The sequence below is a fragment of the Cardiocondyla obscurior genome, linkage group LG11 (genome assembly GCF_019399895.1).
Source record: "Cardiocondyla obscurior isolate alpha-2009 linkage group LG11, Cobs3.1, whole genome shotgun sequence".
NCBI lineage: Eukaryota > Metazoa > Arthropoda > Insecta > Hymenoptera > Formicidae > Cardiocondyla > Cardiocondyla obscurior.
In genome coordinates this window covers 2515701-2538285 of record NC_091874.1, presented here as the reverse complement: position 1 = coordinate 2538285, position 22585 = coordinate 2515701, and the positions used below count along the sequence as shown (strand labels likewise).

Sequence of the window (22585 nt, the reverse complement as noted above, 5' to 3'; positions counted from 1 at the left end):
AAACAAAGCACGACAGCGCTGCTCTCGGGACAGCATTTCATCGCGATTCTTCGTGGCGGCAGGTTGTCGCGCTGCTCGCCGCCGTTGTCGCTCACAAGCGTCATCAGCGTCGTCGCGCGCACACACACGGCTCGTTTTACGTGCATCGTTTCTGCGTCTTTCGTCCGGCGTCTTTCTCGCTCACCCTCGTCCTCACTGCAGGGTAGCTTCTTCCCTCTCACGCGAGTGACACGTACGACGCATCGCGGCGACGATGTCGTCCACCGTGAGGTGCACATCGGACGAGCAGCTGAGCGGTAAGTGAAGAACGTAAAAGTCGTAAAAATCCGCGACAGCCATTTCGCATGGCGTCTACTGCCCGCCCTCCTTCTTCCCCTCCATCTTTCTCTCTCACTCTCTCTCTTAGCGTGAGCGTAAACAAACGCACCTCCACTCTCTTTTTTTCTCTCTCTCTCGCTTGTTCACCTCTCGGCGTCGATGGGGTTTCGGCCCTGGGTCGCGACGCCTCGTTCAACGACATCCCGAGAGCGACGCTCCTTCCTTCCCTCCCTCCCCCTCGCCGCGATGCTCGGCTTGCCGTCCGGCTGTCCGATGCGCGCGTCCGCGAAAATCGGAGCGGCGTCGTTCCCCGCCGAGGAGGAATCGCCGCGGCGCAGTAGTTTTGGCGCCATTTCGAGGCAGTTTCAACGCGCGGCGTCGCGTCCGACCGACGATTCAATTTTTGATGTCGCGCGCGCGAATCGATAACTTCGCCCGGCCCGGAGCTTCGCCTCTCTTCGCGCGAAGTATTGAGGGCGGCGAGGGGGACACGGCCGGGGCCGCGCAAATTCCGGCGCAGCGATGCTGTTGCATCTCTCCCCGTGGATGCATCGATCTTTCGCGATTTTATCGAATTCTTTTGCGCCCCGCATGAAAAAACGTCTTGTTATTGTCAGAACTTGGTTCCCTTTGATTTCTTTTCTTCTCCTGATTTTCGTCGATTTTAGTAGCTCGACTTTCTTTTCGGAAAGAATCAGCGAAACGCATTGCCCGGCTGATTTCGATTTCGAACGAACGGGCGCAGGAATATTTTCGCCTCTGATAAGCCACAGATAAAGCGTTCGTTGGCGGTTCAATCTTTTTTTTTTTTTTTACCATAAAATACCGCGCTGGTCAATAATACCGATCGAATTACTTCTGCGCGCAAGTGGAAATTATTTCCGTTTATTTCCCCTTCCGTTTCCTGGTATACGTCACGTGTGCGCGATAAGACGAGATAAGAATTGCCGGCGTCAACACGCGCCCAAGGAGTCGGGGCCGTTGACAATCGCAAACTTGGCCGCGAGTTATCAGCGATCCTCTTATCAATAATGGGAGAGCACTGTCAGGCGAGTGCGTAAAAAGTTCCGCGGCACGCTTCCAGTCCCTTAATTTGATTAAAAACGAAAAGGGAGGAGCTCGATCACGAGGTGTTGAATTATTCTGCTTTTATTGATTTTCCGAAGGCAGCGGAGACGTAAAAAAAATATTTCATAAGCGCTTAATGCAGTCATAATTTTCCCGCCAAGCTTTGAGCTACGAGGAAGACCATGGTTTTCCTTTTATGGCGAACGAGAGGTCGGACGGTCCATTAATAATTCATGGCATTCGCCGGCAATGTTCTGACAAATTTCGTAAGCGATTCCGTCGCTTTTGCAGCAATAATTACCGTTACCAACGCGCCAAAAACGGTTTTTTTTTTTTATTTATGCGCCCATTGTTCGGCCGTGCTGACGAAATCTCGTGGCGAAAGAACGTTACGCGGTAATAAAATCCATTTCTTAATTAAATTTTATCCGCACCTGTGGTTTAATTACGTCGAGAGACATCAATCCACGCAGAAGGAATGTCTTTGAATATTTTCTGTCCATTTCTTTGGATTTATTAATTCCGTTTAAATATTAATTAATTTTTTTATATTACTTTGCATTAAATATATATTATTTTCTCATCCCACGGTTTTTATTTCACGCGTTGATCACACGCGGAGGTTACTTGAATCACACGTGTATAATTCCGCCGCTGTATCTCTGTTTTTTTTTTTTTTATTTCGTGCGAGGTGGCTTCCGATAATCCCGAAAGAGAGGAGCGTGCATCTGTTGTTTTTTCATCTCAGCCGCGTCGCGATTCAGAGCTCTTTTTCCTCGCCGCCGCCACGCGTCTTGTTCTCTCTCTCTCTCTCTTGAATTTATACGAACTTCACGTCTTCAAGACAATGCAATGCCGATGTTAGTTCCGCGACGCTAATTTGTCGCCAGGTGAAAAACGATATTTCACGTCCGAGAAACGTGCGACGCTAAATTTACCCGCGGCTCGGGTTACCAGCCTCTAGTTTCCTTGCCGTGCACGGCGAGATATTAAGTTCCGTCTGGATCTCCGATGCATTGTAGTTCTCGCTTTTTTTTTTTTTTTTTTTATCTTTTTATAAGTACTTTTCCTTTTTCCTACGTATGCACGCATTCGACAGTTATTCGCGTAAACGTCTACGGGTTCCTCGCAACGTGATTTATGTTCGTGCATCTCGGTTCCCGGAAATCGGTCATGAATCACACGTGCATAGAACGCCGATCCATTAATGCGGCAAGGTATACGACTTTAGGTGGCAGCCGAATGATTCTCAAATCGAAATAAATAGCCAGTTATTCAAAAACAGAAATTGAGAAAAATGAAAATGTCAGGAGTGATATATGTATAAAACGTCCTGAATAGAATTTATTTCTGGACTTTATTCATTTTTTTTTCTTTTTTTTGTGTGTTCTTTTTTTTAAGATTAAAAGGCATCGATGTACAGCCGTTTATTTCGCGCTGTGCAAATGTTCGGGTCATCGACGCGGGTAGAACTGGGTCAGTGCCCTGCAAACTCGTTGTCTAGCCCGAGTATTCTATTTAAATTGGAGCCCTAATGAGCACGACGCTCGGTCAAGATCATGGCCGCGGGTTTCTCAGTACTCGCGTCATCGTGTCAAATCTCTGGTCATTAATCAAAATCGCATTGTTAAACGTTGCGCGACGGAGCTAATAATATGTGGCAATTGAACACGAGGAAAAAAACTGCCAGTGTCACTTCTGATCGAAGAACGATGTCGCGATGACTCGTTATCGTCTAAAGCACCTAAGCTATCGCGTCAATATTGATAATTCTAATGCCGCGCAATAAAATAATCGATTCGAAAAAAAAAGAAAAAAAAAAGAAAATTGTTTCGCAAGGATCGAACTTCCGATCGATCTCGAGAGATAAAAGAACCGCCCTTCCTTTTTCTCTTTCCACTTCGCTTGAATTACGCGCAAAAAACATCTCGAGGTTCCGCGAACCAAGAGGATAATATCGCGTATTTGCTGGAGTATCGATTGTCTTCGTAGCACAAGTTGCAGTTATAATCTTTTTATCTTAGATCGATTGAGCGTAAAAGAGAACCGTGATATTACGGTGTTCGCTGATTAGTTATCTGCCTCAGTTAATTATTTGCATCCAGACGATTATCGAGAGTATCTTTCAGTGTCAAGCGCGTTGTATCGACGAGCGAAGATCCATCATCGTGAAATTAGCGGCCGTGTTAAGGAGATGGAAACGACCGTTCTAGATTACCTCCGTGAGTCATCTTCGCCGGTTTCGTTCCCTTTCGCGGTTAGCGTGACACGCGCGATCGTTCACACGCACGATAGCTTTAACGGAGTCTACGTGATCGTCCGCAGGAGCCTCGGACTCGGAATCGTGTCGAGAACGAGCTCCAGGAGCCTACGTGACTCGGCTCACGTGTGTACTCGGGCACGTTTCTCTCGTCTCGCAGATTCTCGGTTCGCCAAACTCGCGATGGAAGGTCTACTCGCCGATGAACATCGCATTCCCGCTGTAAATCGCTCGCTCCGACTCTCGACAAACAGACGAGTAATAACCGAATGTAATCCTAGCACGTTTGAATTAAATAAAAATTCTTTTTTTATTTTTAACGTATAATTTTTTTTTAATATCGGCTATATTAATTAGATTTTTTTTGTTTAATTTAAACTTGAATATTTTTAAATTAGTAGAATTAAAAAAGAAAAGAATTTAACTGAGTTTAGGGATTTAGAGTGAAAACAAGTAGAGTGGCCGGAATAATGTTGTTGGTTGAAATAAAAGCGTCAATCCCGAACATAATTATGAATTTCACGCTTCTTACGAGACGTCAGCGTGAAACGGCTCGCCGTTTGCATCTTTATCACTGTCGGCTGCAGAACATATTTATTTCAAGGTGCTGATAAGCGGTGCGTGAGCGATTATCGGTTGCGTGCACACCCACGGGCTCGTATTAATCGAAATGGGCCGTCGAAAAAACGGGGGGAAGGTGTCTATTTTTAGCTACAAGCTCCGCCGTCGGTCCTTAATCCGATTGATTGAAGCTATTCAGTGGCGGTTTCACAGACGCGGCACGTGGTAAATTCCGTCTCTCTTGTCAGAAGAGCTCGCTATGCGGTTCCGCGGAATATTCCTCGTGAGACCCAATCGACGAACATTACGCGGCCTCGCGAGAATGCGTTTGTTTGATAATTAACTATTACCATCTTAACAAACGTTCCCTCAAAATTACTTGGCAATAATCTGTTTTTTTTTTTTTTTTTTAAAAGAAGAAAGAAAATTTATTCTTTCACGAGCCGCTCCGAACGTCGGGGACAACTGATTTCTAGCTCGAACAATGCTCGCTTGCATCTCGCAAATTGTACAAATCTTTTATTTCAAGTAACAGGCCGCGTTAAACCTCCGTGTTACGGCCGCGGCTTTAAACTTGCGGCTTGTTATCGATACAATGGGAATTGTTTTGCGGGGACACGTTTGCGCAAGAAGTAACAAAGACGTCGCGAAGATCGGCTTGCATCCCGCGGTGTCATAATGCTCGCGTAGTGCCAACACGTGCAGCCTTGATCGGGCACGTGTTTGCACTGACAACTTACGACCGGCATCGTTTTTCTCTCCACCTGGCTTCTCACCTGCCGATTCTATCGCCCGCAACCGCTTCAAGTTTCTCGTAAATATTGGAAAAGCATCCACGATTTTTGCGGCTCTAGCGAAAAAGATAGATAGCTACTTATCCATCACTTAACCAACTTAAATAACGGAGACAGGATATGTAATTTCGATTCGCCGTCGCGACAAATTCTGCGCGCGACAATTATTATTCCACCGAATGCAATAATTAAATTAATTAACTAGCTTTCGTCGCAAAACTTTTTTGCCCGATGCCTCGAGTGGAATATCGCGATGGTTTCGTAAATTAAATAAACGAGTTCAGTTCTTCATAAGTGCGTTATCAGCCGTTTTAACTTAGCGGCCAGTCAACCGGCTGATAACACAAATTGTGCCGTCTGAAGCGCAATTGGAATTATCGTCCGTTCCGTTTCCGCGGTTCTAGGCAAAATATCTTCACTATTTTCCGCTCGAGTCGCCTCGAAACGGCGCGATCGAAAGTAAAGCGTCCGCCTCGCCGATTGATAGCTCAGGGTCGAGTTAATAAAGGTTAAGCGACAGTTATCGTAAGTTAATTTATCACGGACGGGTAATTGACGGATAATGCAAGCGGAGATCGGAGCCTCGAAGTAGTAGGATATCTTTGGAAATCGTCCGCGGCGCTTTTCAACAACGCTGATTAAAGCAGCCAGACCTGATGCAACGTAACGAATTATTAACGCGCGGATTTTTGTGCGCGAAGTACGATCATGATATCGTGGATTAAAATGATTCCGCAGCTGCAGCAACATTTGCGCGAAAAATTAACTGAGACAGATCGGCAATTAGTGGATGCTACAGTGCCACGTATATTTTTCTTGTAAGCGCAGGATTTATATGTTTAATTTATTCACAAATTCTGTCTTCCCGCGCATTGTGTTATACAACTCCCGTATTTTTAAACCAACGCAATAATAACGTTGCGTGTTGTTTTTTAAGATTAGAAGATAATTCCCTTTTTTTTCTCTTTTTTTTTTTTTTCCACGCTTGAATTAATCCTCGCGTCCTTGGCGAAGTCGCCAGGAGCATCTCGCATTCATTTTTAGCAGCGACTCGTCCTCGTCGAATTCACTCCGGGCTGTAAAATTGAAACAAAACGCCCAGCAACGTGCACGGTTTTAAATTTCCGATTCTGTAAATATTCAGCGAAATGCGAAGTTACGTAAAAAAAGAAATTTTTTCTAGGCGCTCCGAGGTAAATTCGTCGGGAACTTTTGCGTTCGTTAAAGTATCGATTATCCCACATTGAACTTTTAGTAACAATAATTAAAATTATATACTTTTACCTTCGTTATTTAAATTAAAGTGCAAAATATGTGAAATATTGAGGTATTTACGAGTTATTTATCTGCCTTCGTTAAATTTTTCACGGCCAGACAATTTTTGCCGCAATTACGAGGTAATTGTTTTCAGAGGAATTCATCGTCGAACCGTTCCTCGCGTTTTCCATTTTCCGCCGACCTCGCTCGATCTGGCGTCGCATTTTATGGCGTTATCGCGCATCTCCGGTGAGCGGCTGACAATGTGAATTGACGTAATGCGTGTTCGACCTGTCAGCGAAACCGTTTCGCTACGTTTACGAGTCAATATTGCGTTTGCAACGTTCCGTATTTATCGAAGCGACAAGACGTCGGCGGAAACCGGCGGGTGTACTGTGTTTTTCCTCCTGAAAATACTTCGGGAACAACGCTCATTGTAATCGGCAAGACGCGGAACAATGGATAATTAATCCGTTCCGACGTCGCGTCGCTTCTGCGTTCTCCTTGGGTGATTCTCGGCGATTTGATTCGCAGTTCTGACACATTAATAATAACCCGGAATAAATAGCTCGGTGGCCATCAATTTCTACAACTCGCATCTTTGCGGGTATTAATCAGTCGAATTGTTAACTCGTCCCGGGCAAGCGTTGCGTGACAAATCCCTCGTACGTACGTGATTTTTGGGAAAGCTCGCGCTTTAAGGATTTGTCGTTCGATAAAACAAAAAATTACGTAAAAACGAAGCGCTAATCCCGCGCGAGTAGTCGATAAATGTTATTCTAGCGTATATTTTGTTTCCGAGAAACCGCCTGGAGCAATCCCAAAATAAGGCTTATCTTTTTTTTTTTCTTTTTTTTTTCTTTTTTTCTAGCTGCAATGTCGACACGTCAAATCGGGCGAAAGTACGAACGTGACTGGCGGCGGTTTGCCGTAGGTGAACGAACTCGAAGTAAGCCTCGGCAACCGGATGATTCGCGCGGTTAGAGGAGCGGAAGCGCGACGCTAACGTTGCACGTGCGTCACACGTGACGGTAATTTATCGTGGGTGATAAGCCGATTGTCTTCGATCGGTGAGCTTGCCATAATCACCCGTTCTGCCCTATCAGTTTTTAGATGACGCATGTGTTTGTTTACGTGGCCGGCAAAGTTCCGTTAACTCCATCGATTCCTTCATTTATTTAACGTGGATATTTAATTTTAACACTTAATTCGAACATTTAATTTAAAATTCAATTTCAACATTTACTTTTGTTGAATACACGACGAGTAAAAAAAATATCCGCCGTCGATCGGATTTTGCAGCGAAATTAACTTGACGAGCGTTTTCCTGGCACTCAATACAGCCGATGGAACGAACTGCCTCCCCTAAAACGATCGCTTTGGCGTCAATCTGTCGATTTACTAATTTGCCTTATTTGCATATCACGTTATTTGCTAGAAAAAGGCGGGGATCGTCCTTGAAAACTCGTTATTCAAACACAATGTGCCGAGCTACATTTTTATTTGCGAGCGAGCCGCATTACGAACGAGACCGGGCAGAAAAAAAAAAAAGACATAGGAATGTGTATATAAATTATTGTGAAACGCAGCACAAAGAACGCGATATTAATGGCTCATTTGCGAAGGAAGTTTTCTTCGAATGCGGCTTATCATAATTTCATTCATCGGCTTAGTCGAAGCCACACGTTTGACGGTTCTGTTTTGTAAAAATTGCAAGAGGAAAACTGATACCGCGGGAATTGAATTAATTGCGTCGAGAAAAGAATATGAAATTTCCGTTCAACTTGACCTCGTGAGGTTGCCATGATCGATACAGCTATTTTTAAAGATGTGTTACAGCGCGCCGTTCATCGACATTCGTTCCTCACGCGTCGCGATATACCGGACAATATCGGCGTATTAAATTTTAAAAGCACTTCGGGAATGAAATTTAATATAAAGTGGACTGCGACGTGTGATGACCTGAATTTCCAAGAGACGTGGATTTTAAATTCAACAAAGACACCCTCGGGAATTACAAGAGTAAAACTTTTTAAACCTATATTTCCTGCGACAACGAGCGCTATTATTTTTAAAAGGAGCTCGGGGGGGAAATTGATCTCTATTTCACCTGCGTTGATACTCGTAATTGTTGCAGACTCCATCTCGTTTCTCTCGTGAAATAAAATTGTTCCCGCTTATGATAACAATAACGTTATCATCGTATTACCAGATGAGAGCTAGACTTGAAAAATATAAATTTTAGTAATTCATATTTTTAAAGTTTAAACAACCTTAGTTAATACGAGAAGACATTAATGGGAAGAAAAATAGCAAAAAGTACTCAAAATTTGTCGCGACAGCTTTGCGCAACCGAGTCGAGCGCCCGAAATAATAGATTTAATTATTTTTTTATTTTTAATTGTTCAGAATCCTGGGTGGATCTGGTACCGGACCCGCCGCTGGCAGCTCGAATAACACCGACGCCGTTCAGCATCACCAGCGAACGCGAGTACCTGCGACTTCTCAGGGAGGCACAGAAGGATTCCACGCACTCGTCTGCGAGGCACTCCCTGGCGTCCTCACGTCGGGACACCCCGAGAGACAGGTAAACTCTTTTTACCCTCCCAAACTTCTTTATCTTTCCGGAGCGATCTTTCGATGAGAAACTCCTAGAAACGGTCGTGACGTTTGGAAAATCTCATCGATTTGCGCGAACTCGATTGAGGTTTCGCCGACGCTTGGACGGTTCCAATCAAAGTTCTCGCACGTGCGGCCGAGCCAAGAGATTTCGAAAGTTACTTATAACAAACGTATAGCGAGTACTTTTCTCAGGGTGGTCCGAGGCTCCGTCGACAATTAAAGCTGGCCATTCAACTTTGTACCTATATCCACTCGAGCGCAACTTTTATTCGCGGTGGATGAAGACGATCCTCGACCGCAATCACGTTCCGATAATACTTCTGCGCCGCGCGCGTGTAACGAAATAAGTATTTATGTTTGTACTCGCGGTGTTCGGACAGTAAAATTAACACGTGGCTCTTAACGCGGTTAAAATAGCGCCATTGACTATCTTGGCGCGGAGAATAACTGACGCGTCTTTGTGCGACTCGCTAACAAAGTGAGTGCCTTTATGCCTAGAGCTAACTACCGCGGTTTATTAAAAATATCGGAGCGCCGCGCGAAATCTCTGCCGTCAAAAGATCGACTTTCAGAGATCTGTCTGTGTATTCGGCATTATCAGCCTCTCGGTGCCTTTGCGGGCGGTGAAAAATTTTAGTGGCTGCAGGTTTGCACGTTTAACTGCTTCGGCAAACAACACGTGCACGATCAGTAAACATTTGATGAGAACAAACCGACATGCGTTACGCAACGTTTCTAAGAAAAATTAATTTTATAGTTTTTATGCCTGACATCTGAATGAATTAATTAATTTTAATTTTAAAAAACCAGAAAAACGTGCAGAAAGTTTTATTCTGCTAATTTTTTTTTTTTTTTACTTGCAGGCAGATATTATTTTTTAATAATATCGATAAATGTTTCACCTTCAGTTTTCATTTTTAAAATACAACAATAACATATTTTTTTTTAATTTCTGTACGTTATCTAGCACACGACAAACGTTAAATTCATCACCTGGCAAAAAAAAAAAAAAAAAAATTCTCATACCTATATTATTTTCCATCAAACCGTAAAACTCTGCGCGTAGTTTCGCGTTACAATTAAATTTAATTAATTTGTTTCTCCTCCAATTTCGCAGAACCGGTTTGTTATTAATTTTCATCAATCTATTATACCTTCGCGGCAATAAATTACGTTATTTCAGATACCTTATCGTTAAAAGCCGTCGCAGAGTTGAACATCCAGCGTTGTACGGAAAATCAAAGCGAAAGAGCCGATATCGCGATGAACGTGCTTATCGCGACCTGTTTTAAGACGTACCGATACGATTACGAGCCCCCGATAATGATCGCGTCGCCTTTTCCTCGTGATATCGATACGCCAGAGCAAGGATAACTACAATCGGTCGCATTGTGGTCGCAATAGTCCCCGGTTCGGTCGCGACGCACTGACAGATTACGCACAATGCGCGGGAGGTCACGCGAATCTTTCAAGACGAGTTCCGAGATACCCAAGACGGCACGCATTATCGCGACGACTTTTTAGCGCGGCTTCTTATCGCGCGACCGTAACGAATCGGCGATAAGCCCGACGACACTTTGCGGCATTGCGCAAATCAGTTCGTACTAAGCGAAACCGAAGTGTCTATTCTACGTTTCAGACGCGACGACACAATAAAGGATGTATATGATATATGTATATATATATATATATTTTTTTTTTCTTTTTAATCAGATTTATCGCGCACATAAATCCCAAGATAAGTTAATCATTTATGATCCAATTAATTAACGATATTTACGATCCAGTTAGTAAAAATATAAGTTAATTTATTTACAATGCTGGTCATGGGGTCAGCGTTGTAGGTACCACTTGCGCAAGGAAAGAAGTCTAGAGTTTTAAACTTCGCGACCGTAAGAGTAATATCGATAAACTTTAACGTATCGTTTCGTTGATTGCAGCCCCAAGAGTCCGCCAAACAGCCCGAACACGGAACTTTCGACTGAAGACGAGCTCAAAGGGGTCTACATTAATTACGGCTGCAACAAGGTCAGTTCCATGCGATCGATTCGTCGACGCGTAATTTTTATGCCCGCCGACCTGGCTATAGGAGAGCAATTGTGCCGGCGTTTCTCTATGCGCGGCAAAATTACAATCGTGCTCATTGCGTCGCATATCGCGCGACTGTACGTGTATGACAGAGTGCCTCAGCACCGATCGAATTGTCCTAGAAGCTCGCGATCGGATTCTCTCCTGGAAAGTATCCGTCACACCGCCGCGTGTTACGTATCGCTTTATCTTTAATATACTTTGATACGCTGCTCCGGCGCTCGATAAAACAAACAAACGTTACGCTACAAACGGGGACGAAGTTTCAAACTGTCGCGCAAAGTTGGCGAAGTTTAATTTGAAAATTACAACCTTTCGGAACGATAGCTCGGCGATTCATTATACATTCCTCGGCTTTGATTCGAAGTACCTACTTATTGCAAATATGACGACAAGCCTGTATTTTCAATTTCTTTTCGTTGAATATTTATTCGTCGATCCCTTTTACGGGCTGGCTCTTTTCGATAACTGGCTCTGTAAAGAGCCACTCGGTTTCTAGCCATTGAACAAAAAAGACTCGACGATCATTAGAGAAAACAAATATCAATGCCGGGGTATTAAAAACTTATCTTTCCTTCGCAGACTTTTCTATTTCAACGACGTGGACAAAAATTAGTAAATTTTTATAAATAGTACTCGCAGCATTTTAAATAAAAAATCATATAATTTTACAAAGTTAAATCTTATAAAGTTACATGATTTTTTTTTTCTATATTCGCACAGTTAACGGTGCAACTTCTACCTGTTTCGTGGGAATTTACTAAACGTACGGCCACGCAATTTTACAATTTACTATTACAGAGTGATATACTTTTTACGGCGCGCTCGATACCGTATTTGCCCGTAGAAGTTGCGCGCAACTGGTTTTATCGAACCGGGACCGTTTTCTCGCGTGCAAGGTCTCCGGATCACTGACTCCATTAGCGTCGTGCTCCCTCGCAGCCGTCGCGAAATTGCCACGTGCACCAAGCGACACAAAGCCACTCAACGGCCGCCACTGCGATCTCCGCCGCCTCCTTTCGCTGTGTCCCAGTTACTTGGGGACGAACGAAATCGCGTTGCAGCAGCTACGCCGTACCTCTCGGCACAGATTCCCGTTCGCTCCCTCGGTCGGAACGATGATCTTCGATATTGCGCAACGCGGTTCTAAGTCGGGACCGTTGCCTACTCGACGCAGCACGTACGATCTAAATCGGAGGATCTCGCGTGCACAATTTAGCTGCGTTATTTCTGTATACGTTCTGGCCTCTCAAAATTTAATTTACTCGGGGCTTTCGTGCTCGCTCGAATTTATGCCGGATTACTTGAATTATATTCGTACGGTCGGTGCACTCGCGGAAACAATTTTAATAATGCCGATAAATTAATCATTCACGGGGACACTTACGCTTCAATCGATTCCTGCGGCTCGGTCGCGTTCAAAATCGAGAGCGAGCGTTGGCTCAGATATAGTCATCGAAAGAACGACGCGTGTCACAACATTTTTATGTCGCGTATAGACGCTTGAATTGCTGCGAGTAAGACAATTTGCATGCAAATACGACGTTGGCTATACATTCGCCAAGCTGGCGAGAGTCTCGACGACATATTTGCGCATCTACGTGTGTCACGGTAGATAATTGTCGACGTACTTTTTTTTCCTCTCTCGCGATCTCTCAGAAGACGTCGGAAAGTCGCGCGATAGAATCCATTATTTTCGCGGAATTGCGAGGAACGTCGTAAATCGTTTTACGGGAAAACGAGAAGAACGAGCTGATTTTTCAAGAAGTCAATCGCACCGGTTAGATTCGTTCTCCCAACTTAACAGACTTAATCTTGCAAATAAATTAAAGTCTCAGACTTCCAATTAACTTCGGATTTTCGATGAAATCGAAGTAGAATTTCGTTCTGCAGAAATTGTAAGATAATCATTTCCAAATCGCTCATGACTCTAGCAGACCTGACGTCTTCGCGTCCGGCAATCTTGATAACTTCGCATGCGACCGTACGTTTGTTCTCAAACACAATAATCTTTAAGCGATCTCTTAATTACCCTCCGCGTTGCCTGAATTAATTCAGTTTCTCCATAAATCTGACGTGACTTTTTCCCTTTTTCTTTTTCCCCCCCGCGGCTTTATTTATTTTTCCGTTCGTGCACGAAGGAAGTAAAATCGCGTGGATCGTGTGCTTCGCCGAGTCTTATCACGCATAAAGTTCATTATTACGTCTATTTATTCGGCCATTTATTATCAACTTGTGCGGAATCGAAAAGGGACATACTTGAGCATTTTATAATACTAGAAGAAATCTTGCGTGCGCTACGCGCTCGCTACTTTTTAAGAGACTCGTATTATAAACTACAAAAATAAAATCATGCGACTCACCAATCTGCATGAGCTTCAGCGGAGTTGTAGATTTCTGCCGGTGGCTGTAACATAAAAAGAAATATATTAATGTAGACATATACATATATTAGTTTAAAAAATTAATAAAAAAAAATTAAGACTTTTCTTTTAATAAAGATTTCATTAGAGAAATTAATGCTTACCTAAAAGTTGCTCCGCCGATGCAGGATGCCCGTCCCGAGCCTGCTCCTCCTCTCAGATGGGACGTGACGAGCCATCCTTCCGCGCACTAAACACACGCGAACGCACTCCCGTAAAAAGATAATCGTGATAAAGACGCCCGAATATTTTACGAAACTCCCGGAACCGGCTGCGACACGTGCTCTTCTCATGACGGAGAATCGCACGTGCTCTCCTCACACGGAAAATCACACGTGCTTCTCGGACGGAGTATCGCACGTATTCTCCTCACACGGAAAATAAGGAGGAGAAGATAGTTCACGTGCCGGGCGGATTTCGTTAAACGGAACTACGTATTAATTTCGGCACGAGCACGCGGTTGCTGTGAGTGCGTTGTACGTACGTGTGCTTCGCGCGACCGCTAGAGAAGGACAAAGCGAGGGTGGGAGTAGTGGGGGAATATACCTAGCGCGCGGCACGTAGGCTCGCGCTCGCTCTCACCCCGTCCCCCCGCCTCCCCCGACCCCCCGCGCTTATCTATTCGTTACTCTCGTTCGATTTAATTGTAATATTTAATTAGTATGTCCAGACAAAGACGGTACTTCCACCAGGTCGTCCTCGATCTCGAAGGCCGTCTTTGCCTGGACATATTAATTAAATATTAAAATTAAATCAAACCTCAAAATTGCTGACTTGATAGCCGACATTGACTCTCGCTTGGCGTGAGGCAAGCCAAACGAGAGAGAACTAATCAGCGTCGGTTTTAAGCGGTAACGATTAACAGCTAATTTACGCGTCATACCAATTTTTTAAGATATGAATTTGCAAACGCAATCAAATAATACAGTTATTAGCGTATTTCGTGGCGGATTTTTCTTTCTTTTTTTTCTTTCTTTCTTCTTTTCACGTTTCTAAATCAGCTTTCACGATCAATAATCTCTCCTGTTTGCGCACTTTTTATCTTCGGTGCAAATATTGTTATCGAAATTGACGAGCTTCTCCGGGCAATACGTAATGTCCTTGCGGATGGCAAAGCTGCCCGAGATTCGTTCGCATCTAATGAATTCCCGATAACGCCGGAGCTTTTGTTCTTTTGGGACGAACGGAAATAGTCGACAAAGACTATCGGGTATGAGTAATGACGATAACAAGCGGAGCCGAGGAGTCGTGTAAGGTTTTTCTTCCATGAGTCACTCGCCCTCGTTGGCCTTTGTGTTGCGTGGAAAGGCACCGCTGTCACTGAAACTCGTCGCCTCCCTAATGCTCTTTCTTTTTTCTTCTATTTTTATTTTTTTTCCCTTTTTTTCCCTCTTTCTTTCTTTCTTTAATTTTATCTCTGCACGAATTACACGAATCTACTAACGATCCGCTTGCCGTTGCGCGCCTAAAATTAAAAATAAGACTCGCGCTTCTAAGAAAATATTTTTTAACCGCGTTTTAGTCACCGTGACTTCAGCCGCACCTCGTATTTTTCTTTGTATTTTGATTTTCACGCCGAAGCCGCTTGCAGAGGTAGGAGTTGTTTGTTTACGAGCACTCATTAGAATTGCGTATCTGGAAACATTTTTAGACATGACGTGTTTATTAGCGGAATCGTTCGCATGTGCAAGTGCGCGATATGGAACCTCGACTCTTTTCTGTTAATCAAGATTTCCTCGCTCTTTCTCTCTCTTTCGCAGCTCGGAATATTTTAATTAATTACACCTTTCACTTTCCTTCCCTCGAGTTACCACGCGATAAATGCAAAAGAAGGGAAAAAAAAAATTAAACAAATAAATAACGCCGCACTTTCATACTCGTCGTTTCCGAACTTTCATTCATCATTACGTCAACTATTTTTCGAATAAGATCAACAAGAAGATCCCAGACAACGGGTCTCTCAAGCGAATCGGAAGAGATTAATCTCTCCACGGCGGGAATTATTAAAGGGATTCTTGGATCGGAGTCGATGAACGCCGCTGATCGAAAGTTCGCGGCAATATGTGACACGAAACGAGGAAAATCGGTTCGGGAGAATCAAGCGCAGCGCGATCTCGCTTTTACTCTTCTTTAGGCGTATCGGCTCGCAAACCGGTTGTTGCGCACTTCTCGGGCCGGGAACGCATTCGCGCGATCGTGTTAATGCGCTGCGTGTTCCGTATTGTATCTGACGCGCGTATACATCTACATGTATTTATAGCTAATCCTATTCACCAAACCGCGTCGCGGCGCGGCGGAAATGCATCGCCGAGCGGAGCGCATTAATAAGCCCATTTGCGAGATGACGCCGCGTTTTTATTTTTTATTTTTTTTTCATTTTTTTTCCACGTCGATGCGCACTTTATCGCGGTCCAATGTTCGCCGGTTCATCAAATCGAGTCTCTGGTATTTTGCGCAGAGCGCGGTCCAGATCGCCCTGGATACCATACCGCGGAGTAACGTGCGGCGCATTACGCGGAATGCGGCGGGATGCTGCGCTGGCGAGGCGGATGCTGCGGATGCGGAATTCGCGGTGGGAGATCGTTGTTATTAAAGCGCATCCGATGCGGTCGTTCCGCCGAAGTGAAATAATAATCACTCGCGATCTCGATGGAATATACTTCCGATATAATTATTCGGCGCGAGGTATCAGGTTGAATTTTAATTCGATCGAAACTTTCTTTTTGATTTACTTAAAATTATCTCGATGATCATTCGAGCGCCGGATAAAGATATTTCTTTCAAAGTCTTATCACGCCGGTTTGCTTATTAAATTCCAGTTTTTTTTTTTTTCTCCTTGTCGCGAGGTAGAACTTCTGGCTGGTCTCTACTGCGTCTTTGCAAAATGCTTTCCGAAGGAAAGTACGATTGCGTAATCGCGAGTAACGGATTGTCTTCGTGGTGCACCGGCACCGTGACGTAACTCGAAACTGTTGAGACTCCATTCTCGTATACCGAGATACGACGGTGCCACGACGTTGCCATTGAACGGTGCGTGGTATTGACAGCTGATCGCGTCATAGCTGATCGTCACGGCATTCTTTAAACGTCAGCGGAAGCTGATAGCCGCCGCGCGCGTGCTGCAACGAGAAAAATAGATGCTCTTAAACCCAATAATACGACTTCTCTAAGAATAAATATAATCGAGTCCGTCATTTTTATTCTACCGGTGTAATCTCGGCTGAGTCTTAAAGCTCTTCGTCCGGGTTTCCGATCTCGATAGAAAAGGGACGCAAGGTTGAACCGGGATTACAGTTTAATCTCGACTGATAGAAATAATCGGAATTTCAAAGAAACATCCTTTGAACGCTTTTCTAAATAAATTCCCGTTCGCGCTCGTGCTGTTCCGACGTAGCGTTGTACGCATCTGGTGGCCTGGCTATCCGGAACAGTGCCCACATACCGCGGAACACATTCCCACATTCTCCCGATACGGGCTGGTAGGAGCCAGCAGATGCGCGAAAGCGCCCGCGCTAGTGGAACGGCTCTCGGCTATTGTTCAATGTAATAGTTAATTCCGCGGGAAGTGCCGCGTGCCGTTCCCCGTCGCGATTGAATCGGCGTTTCGCGAGAGGAAAGCGCCCGGCTTTTCACGGACAGCCCCCTTGTCTTTCCTTTTTCCCTGGCGGAAATTGTGGGAAAACTGCGCGCCTCGACGAGGACCTCGCGAGATAAAAGGCGCCGCGACGTTTCGGGATCGATCGAACGAATCGGATTTGTCAAAACGTAAAAGCCCGCAGTCTTGGTCTCGAAGTATTTTTCAAGAATTATCGTTAAAGTAATGTATAGACTGCGGAAAGGTGACGGGACTTGCAAGGAACGTTCGTTTAATGGACTGGTTGCATAAAAAGATCCAGCCGGGGGAAAAGGTAGCAGCTGATAAAACAGCTTCGGGGCTGCTTTGTTTGTGAGATTGTTAAGCTGTCAAGTCGCGTCGCGTTGCCTCGTCTCGCAAGACCGGTCGCCGCGCTTCCTACGTCGTGGACCCCACTCGTCGCCGAGAAAACGCGGGGTCGGGGAAGGCGCTACACGCGGCGAAGGCAACTCTCTGGTAACGTCGTAGTACGTGCTGGCCAATAGCCGGTCGTTACCAAGCTCACGCCATGCACGACGTCGGCGCCGTCGTCGTGAATCCATTCTCCTTTCGGGCGCCGTTTTCGATCCGTCGACGCGCTACGACGCCTCGGTTGACTTTCCTCGCGGTTCTGCGCCGCGAAAGAAACCAGAGGCGTAATTACGGAGCACGGGGGCACGGATCAATCGGGGCATTTAAAATTAACCGCGGGTTCACTAGAACTATGTTGCATCCAAGGCGGATGAGACGAGACAAGTAGGAAGAAGGGCTTGGCCCCAAGATTCGAATGTTACACTCTGTTGCATCGTGTCTCGCAATCTCGGAGATTCCGCTCGCTTACTGAAAAGTTTATTTATTTACTGTTATATATTTTTAATTAATAAATAATAATTTAATCAGAGGAAATAAATATTGCCGCTCTGAGGAGTCGCGATAACAATTCACCGGATTATTAATGTTACCTTGGAGTAGTGACTGATTTATCGATACCGTCCGATATAATGCTGGACCTTTAATTTATAGGTTCTTCGATACATTCATACCCTACGGTCGTAACTAGAACAATAATTCAATTATTTCGCAGAGGCGGTTCTCGGCGATAAGAGATTAATCTGCCCTTCACCAGTCCGTTAGTCGATCACCGTCACTCGATAATCGGAAAATTACGACGATTCCGACGAAGTTATGAGCGTCGCGCACCTCGTGCCTGATAACGTGCGTTTAGACGCACAATCTTACGTTGATAGATCGTCAGGTGAATCATCGCGGGGGATTTAAGCTTTATCTTGGCAGTGATGAAGCGCATTTTGCCATAAACAATACTGTTTTGCTACCGACGCGACGAACAATGACACGTGGATGTTTTAAGTAAAATTAGTGGTGTTATTTTCAAGCACAAAACACGCGAAATAGGATAATTGTTCACATTACCACGCCTATTAGAATACTTTAATTTATAATTATTGTAAGTCTTACACGAAATCAGCACAAATAAATAAAAATATTAAAAAAAAAAAATTTTTATTAAAATTAAATTCTAATTAATATTTCTTTTCTTTTAATTAATATTAAATTAATTTATTTATTTTCATTTATTTGTTAGTTTACCAGTTTTTTTTTTTTTTTACGGTTTATGTTAATGCAATAGCATATTAATAAAACAATTATCGTGTCTGCTTGAAACGCGAAGTATGTATAAGATTTACATGTTTTATTTATCCTTTTTTTTTTTTTTTTTTGTGGAAAAAAATTGTTTTGCATTAATTAATCAAAGAAAAAAAGAAGACGAACAAGTTTCGACAAATTATAATATTTCTTTGCGCTGAAAATATATAATATCTGCTGACGTTTAATTGGTACCGACGATTTATCGATTAGCGGAATATTTCCTCTTACACGAATTGTAATTCAGGTCGACTGGCCGAGCGTAATGCAAATTGCTGATGTTTGTCTAAATATAAAGACCGCGTGGTCGTTAAGAAAATTGCTTCTATCTGCCGGACGGTGGTCAAACATTTGTCTCGCGTCCTACAAGCTGCATCGCGACCGACAGCTTCTGGCTTGCTCCAGAGCAAGAAGATAACAGTACAAAGCGCGACTTTGTACGCCTCACTTTTATTTAAGAACATCGAATCCTTACCGTTTTCCTGATGCTCGATTCAGCGAGCGATTATTTTTCTCCATTACCACATAAAAAAAAAATTCCAATAAACTATTGATAACCATTTCGAATATCGGATGACGTTAAAAATTATATTTATCCCGAGTGCTGAAGTACCGTACGATGCTTTTGATGTTTAACAAATAATTTTGAGTAACTAACTCGGCGGTATTGATTTGAAAATTATTACGATGCTGTCGGCCGAGCTTCGTCCAACATCTGATAACGTTTGTGCGTACAATTCGTGGTGTACTGCGCATATCGAAGATCCGGTACACCGCGGCGTGTATCAGGCGTGTGCGCTGGCGGCACGCCAAAGGTCATCCTTGAGCATTCACTTTTTCCGCGGCGCGATGGCCATTCATAGATACGGGGAGCGGCGATTAGCTCCTTCTCGCTTTCCCACCCGGGTGCGCCAATCTGTTTTTCCCTCGCGATAATCGCGTACATACCGCAGCGATTGATTCGAAGTTTCTCCACCACGCGACACAATTGTAAATTATCTCCCCGACCACGCTTTCTAAAAGACGTTCTTTGTTTCGATTTGCAGGAGGGCGAGTTTCTGGAAAAGAACACAGATTGGATCTACGAGTGGAGCTCTCGACCGGACCAGGCGCCTCCAAAGTACGGCAACCAGACTTTCCGTTTTAGCCTTAAGCGATTGAAGGACGGTTCTGAGAAGCGAGATGAGATTACTTTATACTTAATTTAATTGCTGCATCTTTGCTTCTCGTTGGAATTGAAATCGATAAGTGCATTGATCCGTGGAAAAAAAAAAAAGAAAAATAGTCTACATGTATATTCTTATACATACGTATTATCGCATTATGTTCATTTAAAATGCCTCTCTTTCACGCCGCGGCGTAGCATTCGCGAATAATATTTTTACACGTGTCTAACGGCGTTCGATCGCACTTCAGAGACTGGAAGTTCAAACACCCGCTGGGCGGCAAGAGGAAAACGTATAGCATCCGCACTGCGAAGGTCGGCAAGAACGGACTGTTTTCCAAGGAGGTCATTTATACTCTATTCTTCACGAATCTATTGTCGCTACTAATTGGGACCGGTCTAGGGTAAGATCTCATTTGTAATATACCAATTATTAATTTAATTTTTCATTTTAAACGAATTCTTAGATGTAAATTTTAAATTATTAATTTTATTTCACATTGCATTTCGTTGTTTCATATTATCGGCATTAATTGGACTGCCATTAATTTTAATTGGCAATAAATTTTAAATCTCCTGTAACATTAGATCGCTAGGACGCAATTAAATTTGCCGTGCTTCTTTGGTTATTCAACGATATAAATATCAATTAATTTTGTTGCAGCGTTTTGCTGACTAGGCGGGGTTTGATGATGTCCCGCGTAGCCATTGAATGAACGGGCTCGACTCCGAGTCAGCATCAGGATTGTCACGGTTGAATCTGCGCGGATAGTGGGCTGGAGATGCAAGAAAGACTGATCAAGCCGGTGGGCGATCGAGCCTAAAACAGTTACACGCAGCACATAATTCGATTGTCCCGATTTATAATATTAGCACTTTGTATTATATATTAGCACTTTTACTCTCCCCCAAGAACCCTTTACTATACGGTGTACTTCTCTGAAATTGCGTATATCAGATAATATAAATGATATGCATTATATGCTTAGGAAAAAGGGAAGCTAAGAGAGAAAGAGAGAGAGAGAAAAGCGATTAAGTAAAACAGAAGAAAGGAATCTATTACATGTAACTTAGAGTTGTTGAATGGAACTGGAAAAATGAATGAAACATGTCCATTTTATACTGTTTCTAATGCGTTTCTATCTGCAATAGTTTTTAGGCATAGCTTGAATAGTATTTATCAGAAACTTATTGTTAGGGCGGAAAGAAAAGAGGTGAGCCTGAGAGAGAGAAAGAAAGAATGTAAGCGAGAGAGAAAGAGAGAGTACTTGTTGCATCGACGTGTGTTTCGGCGAAGCAAGATAAGAGTTTATTGGCGGATAAGGATCAGGATTTCTGAGGACCGAGATTCAATGAGAACAATTCCCAGAGCGTTGCGTAAACTCATCTTGTTTACGAGAGTTATAGAAATCTTGTTGTACTGCAAGTGAGCGAATTTCGAACATTGTGATTCGGCAGCGAGAAGGAAGTGCATGTCGCGTCCAGAAAATTTGAAATGCGATTTAATAATAAGGCGATGTCGTTTCATTTTTCATTATAATGCGCGGCGATTGTGATGATCGTCATTTCGGTGGCGGTTTAGCGGGTAGACGGCGGTAGAGTTCCTACGAAGGAAATACCGATGCTGATGCCCATCGTCTCGACGCCGACTACGGCCGGAAGGGGGACCATAAGAGCGAACGGACTTGTTTGCGAGCGGCGAGTTCTTTTTTTCTTTGAGGCAGCGCTTTTTTTTGTTTTCTTATACGACGTCTTAATCTACGGTTTTGTAATTTCCTTATAATAAATTCACATACGAATTCACACGCAAACAAATGTTTTCTCGTCGTTTACATCTTCGACTCGGAACGGCCCGGACAGAAACGTATTGCCGGCTGTATTCGCGTGATCTCGTAAAAGCGAACAAACGAGCGAGTCTTTCGAAAAGTTTGCGAGAAAATTGACTTTGCCAGCATCGCCAAAGGAATATGTGTAAAAAATTTAGTCTTGTATAAAACGCTAGACTACTATTCGCTAAATTTTTCATATTTATAAACGTTTCGAGGTCGAAACCGATGAATACTTAACGCTTCGTGATCACTGGCTGTACCTATGACCGTATAAGATAGAAACTTTTTACCTTGATATTTATTTACTTACGTCGTTAATTAGACTTTTTTTTTATCTCCGCGTGTGCTTTCGAAAAGAACTCGAATCCGTGTGCAAAACGTTTTGTGAATGTGTGGCACGCGTGCTACCTTTTTTCAGCGACAGGAGCTTGAGAGTTTTACGGACGTTCACAATTTTGTACTTTACGAGAGGAGGAAGATCGAACGATCTAATAATCATTAAGTTATTAGAAATATGCACAAGCGCTATCGCAACGTAATTGCGACGCAATCTTTTGGGTTTCGAGTTTAGAAATCGACATTAATTGAATGTGGCGGATTAAAAAAACGCGTTACTTGTGTCAGTGAGTTAGATAAGCCGTATTCGTGCATATAGGTAAAATTAAATGCACATTAGAAATTTAATCGCAAATATTCCGTTACTCGAGGGTCAATAGCATAACACCCCTCGCTATGATTTTATGTAGATCCACTGACCTTTCTTTCTGTATTTTTAGTTAAGTCGCGTTATTTAATTTTCAGTGATGATGTTCGATTTGTATTTTCCACGCTATTATTTTGTAACATTGTATGTATGTCATATGCATAATAATAATCATATTATGTATGTAGCGATGGCGTTGATGAGTTTTTCACGTCGTTG

At 43.5% G+C, this 22585-nt stretch overlaps 2 protein-coding genes across 2 annotated transcripts in view; one reads left to right on the top strand and one right to left on the bottom strand.

The window, feature by feature from the left end:
• Positions 1-13978, bottom strand: part of LOC139106572 (atrial natriuretic peptide-converting enzyme) — a 65654-nt gene extending 51676 nt beyond the window's left edge. The window contains exon 1 of the mRNA XM_070663455.1: positions 13332-13978. The gene's annotated coding sequence lies outside the window, so the exon portion shown is untranslated. The remainder of the gene's footprint in view (positions 1-13331) is intronic.
• Bnip3 (BCL2 interacting protein 3) lies at positions 61-22553 on the top strand. Its single transcript, XM_070663470.1, has 6 exons — positions 61-296; positions 8668-8845; positions 10821-10908; positions 19716-19789; positions 20086-20238; positions 20499-22553. Exons 1-6 carry the CDS (start codon positions 254-256, stop codon positions 20548-20550), a joined length of 588 nt encoding a protein of 195 aa, XP_070519571.1. The 5' UTR covers positions 61-253; the 3' UTR covers positions 20551-22553.
• The last annotated feature ends 32 nt before the right edge of the window (positions 22554-22585 follow it).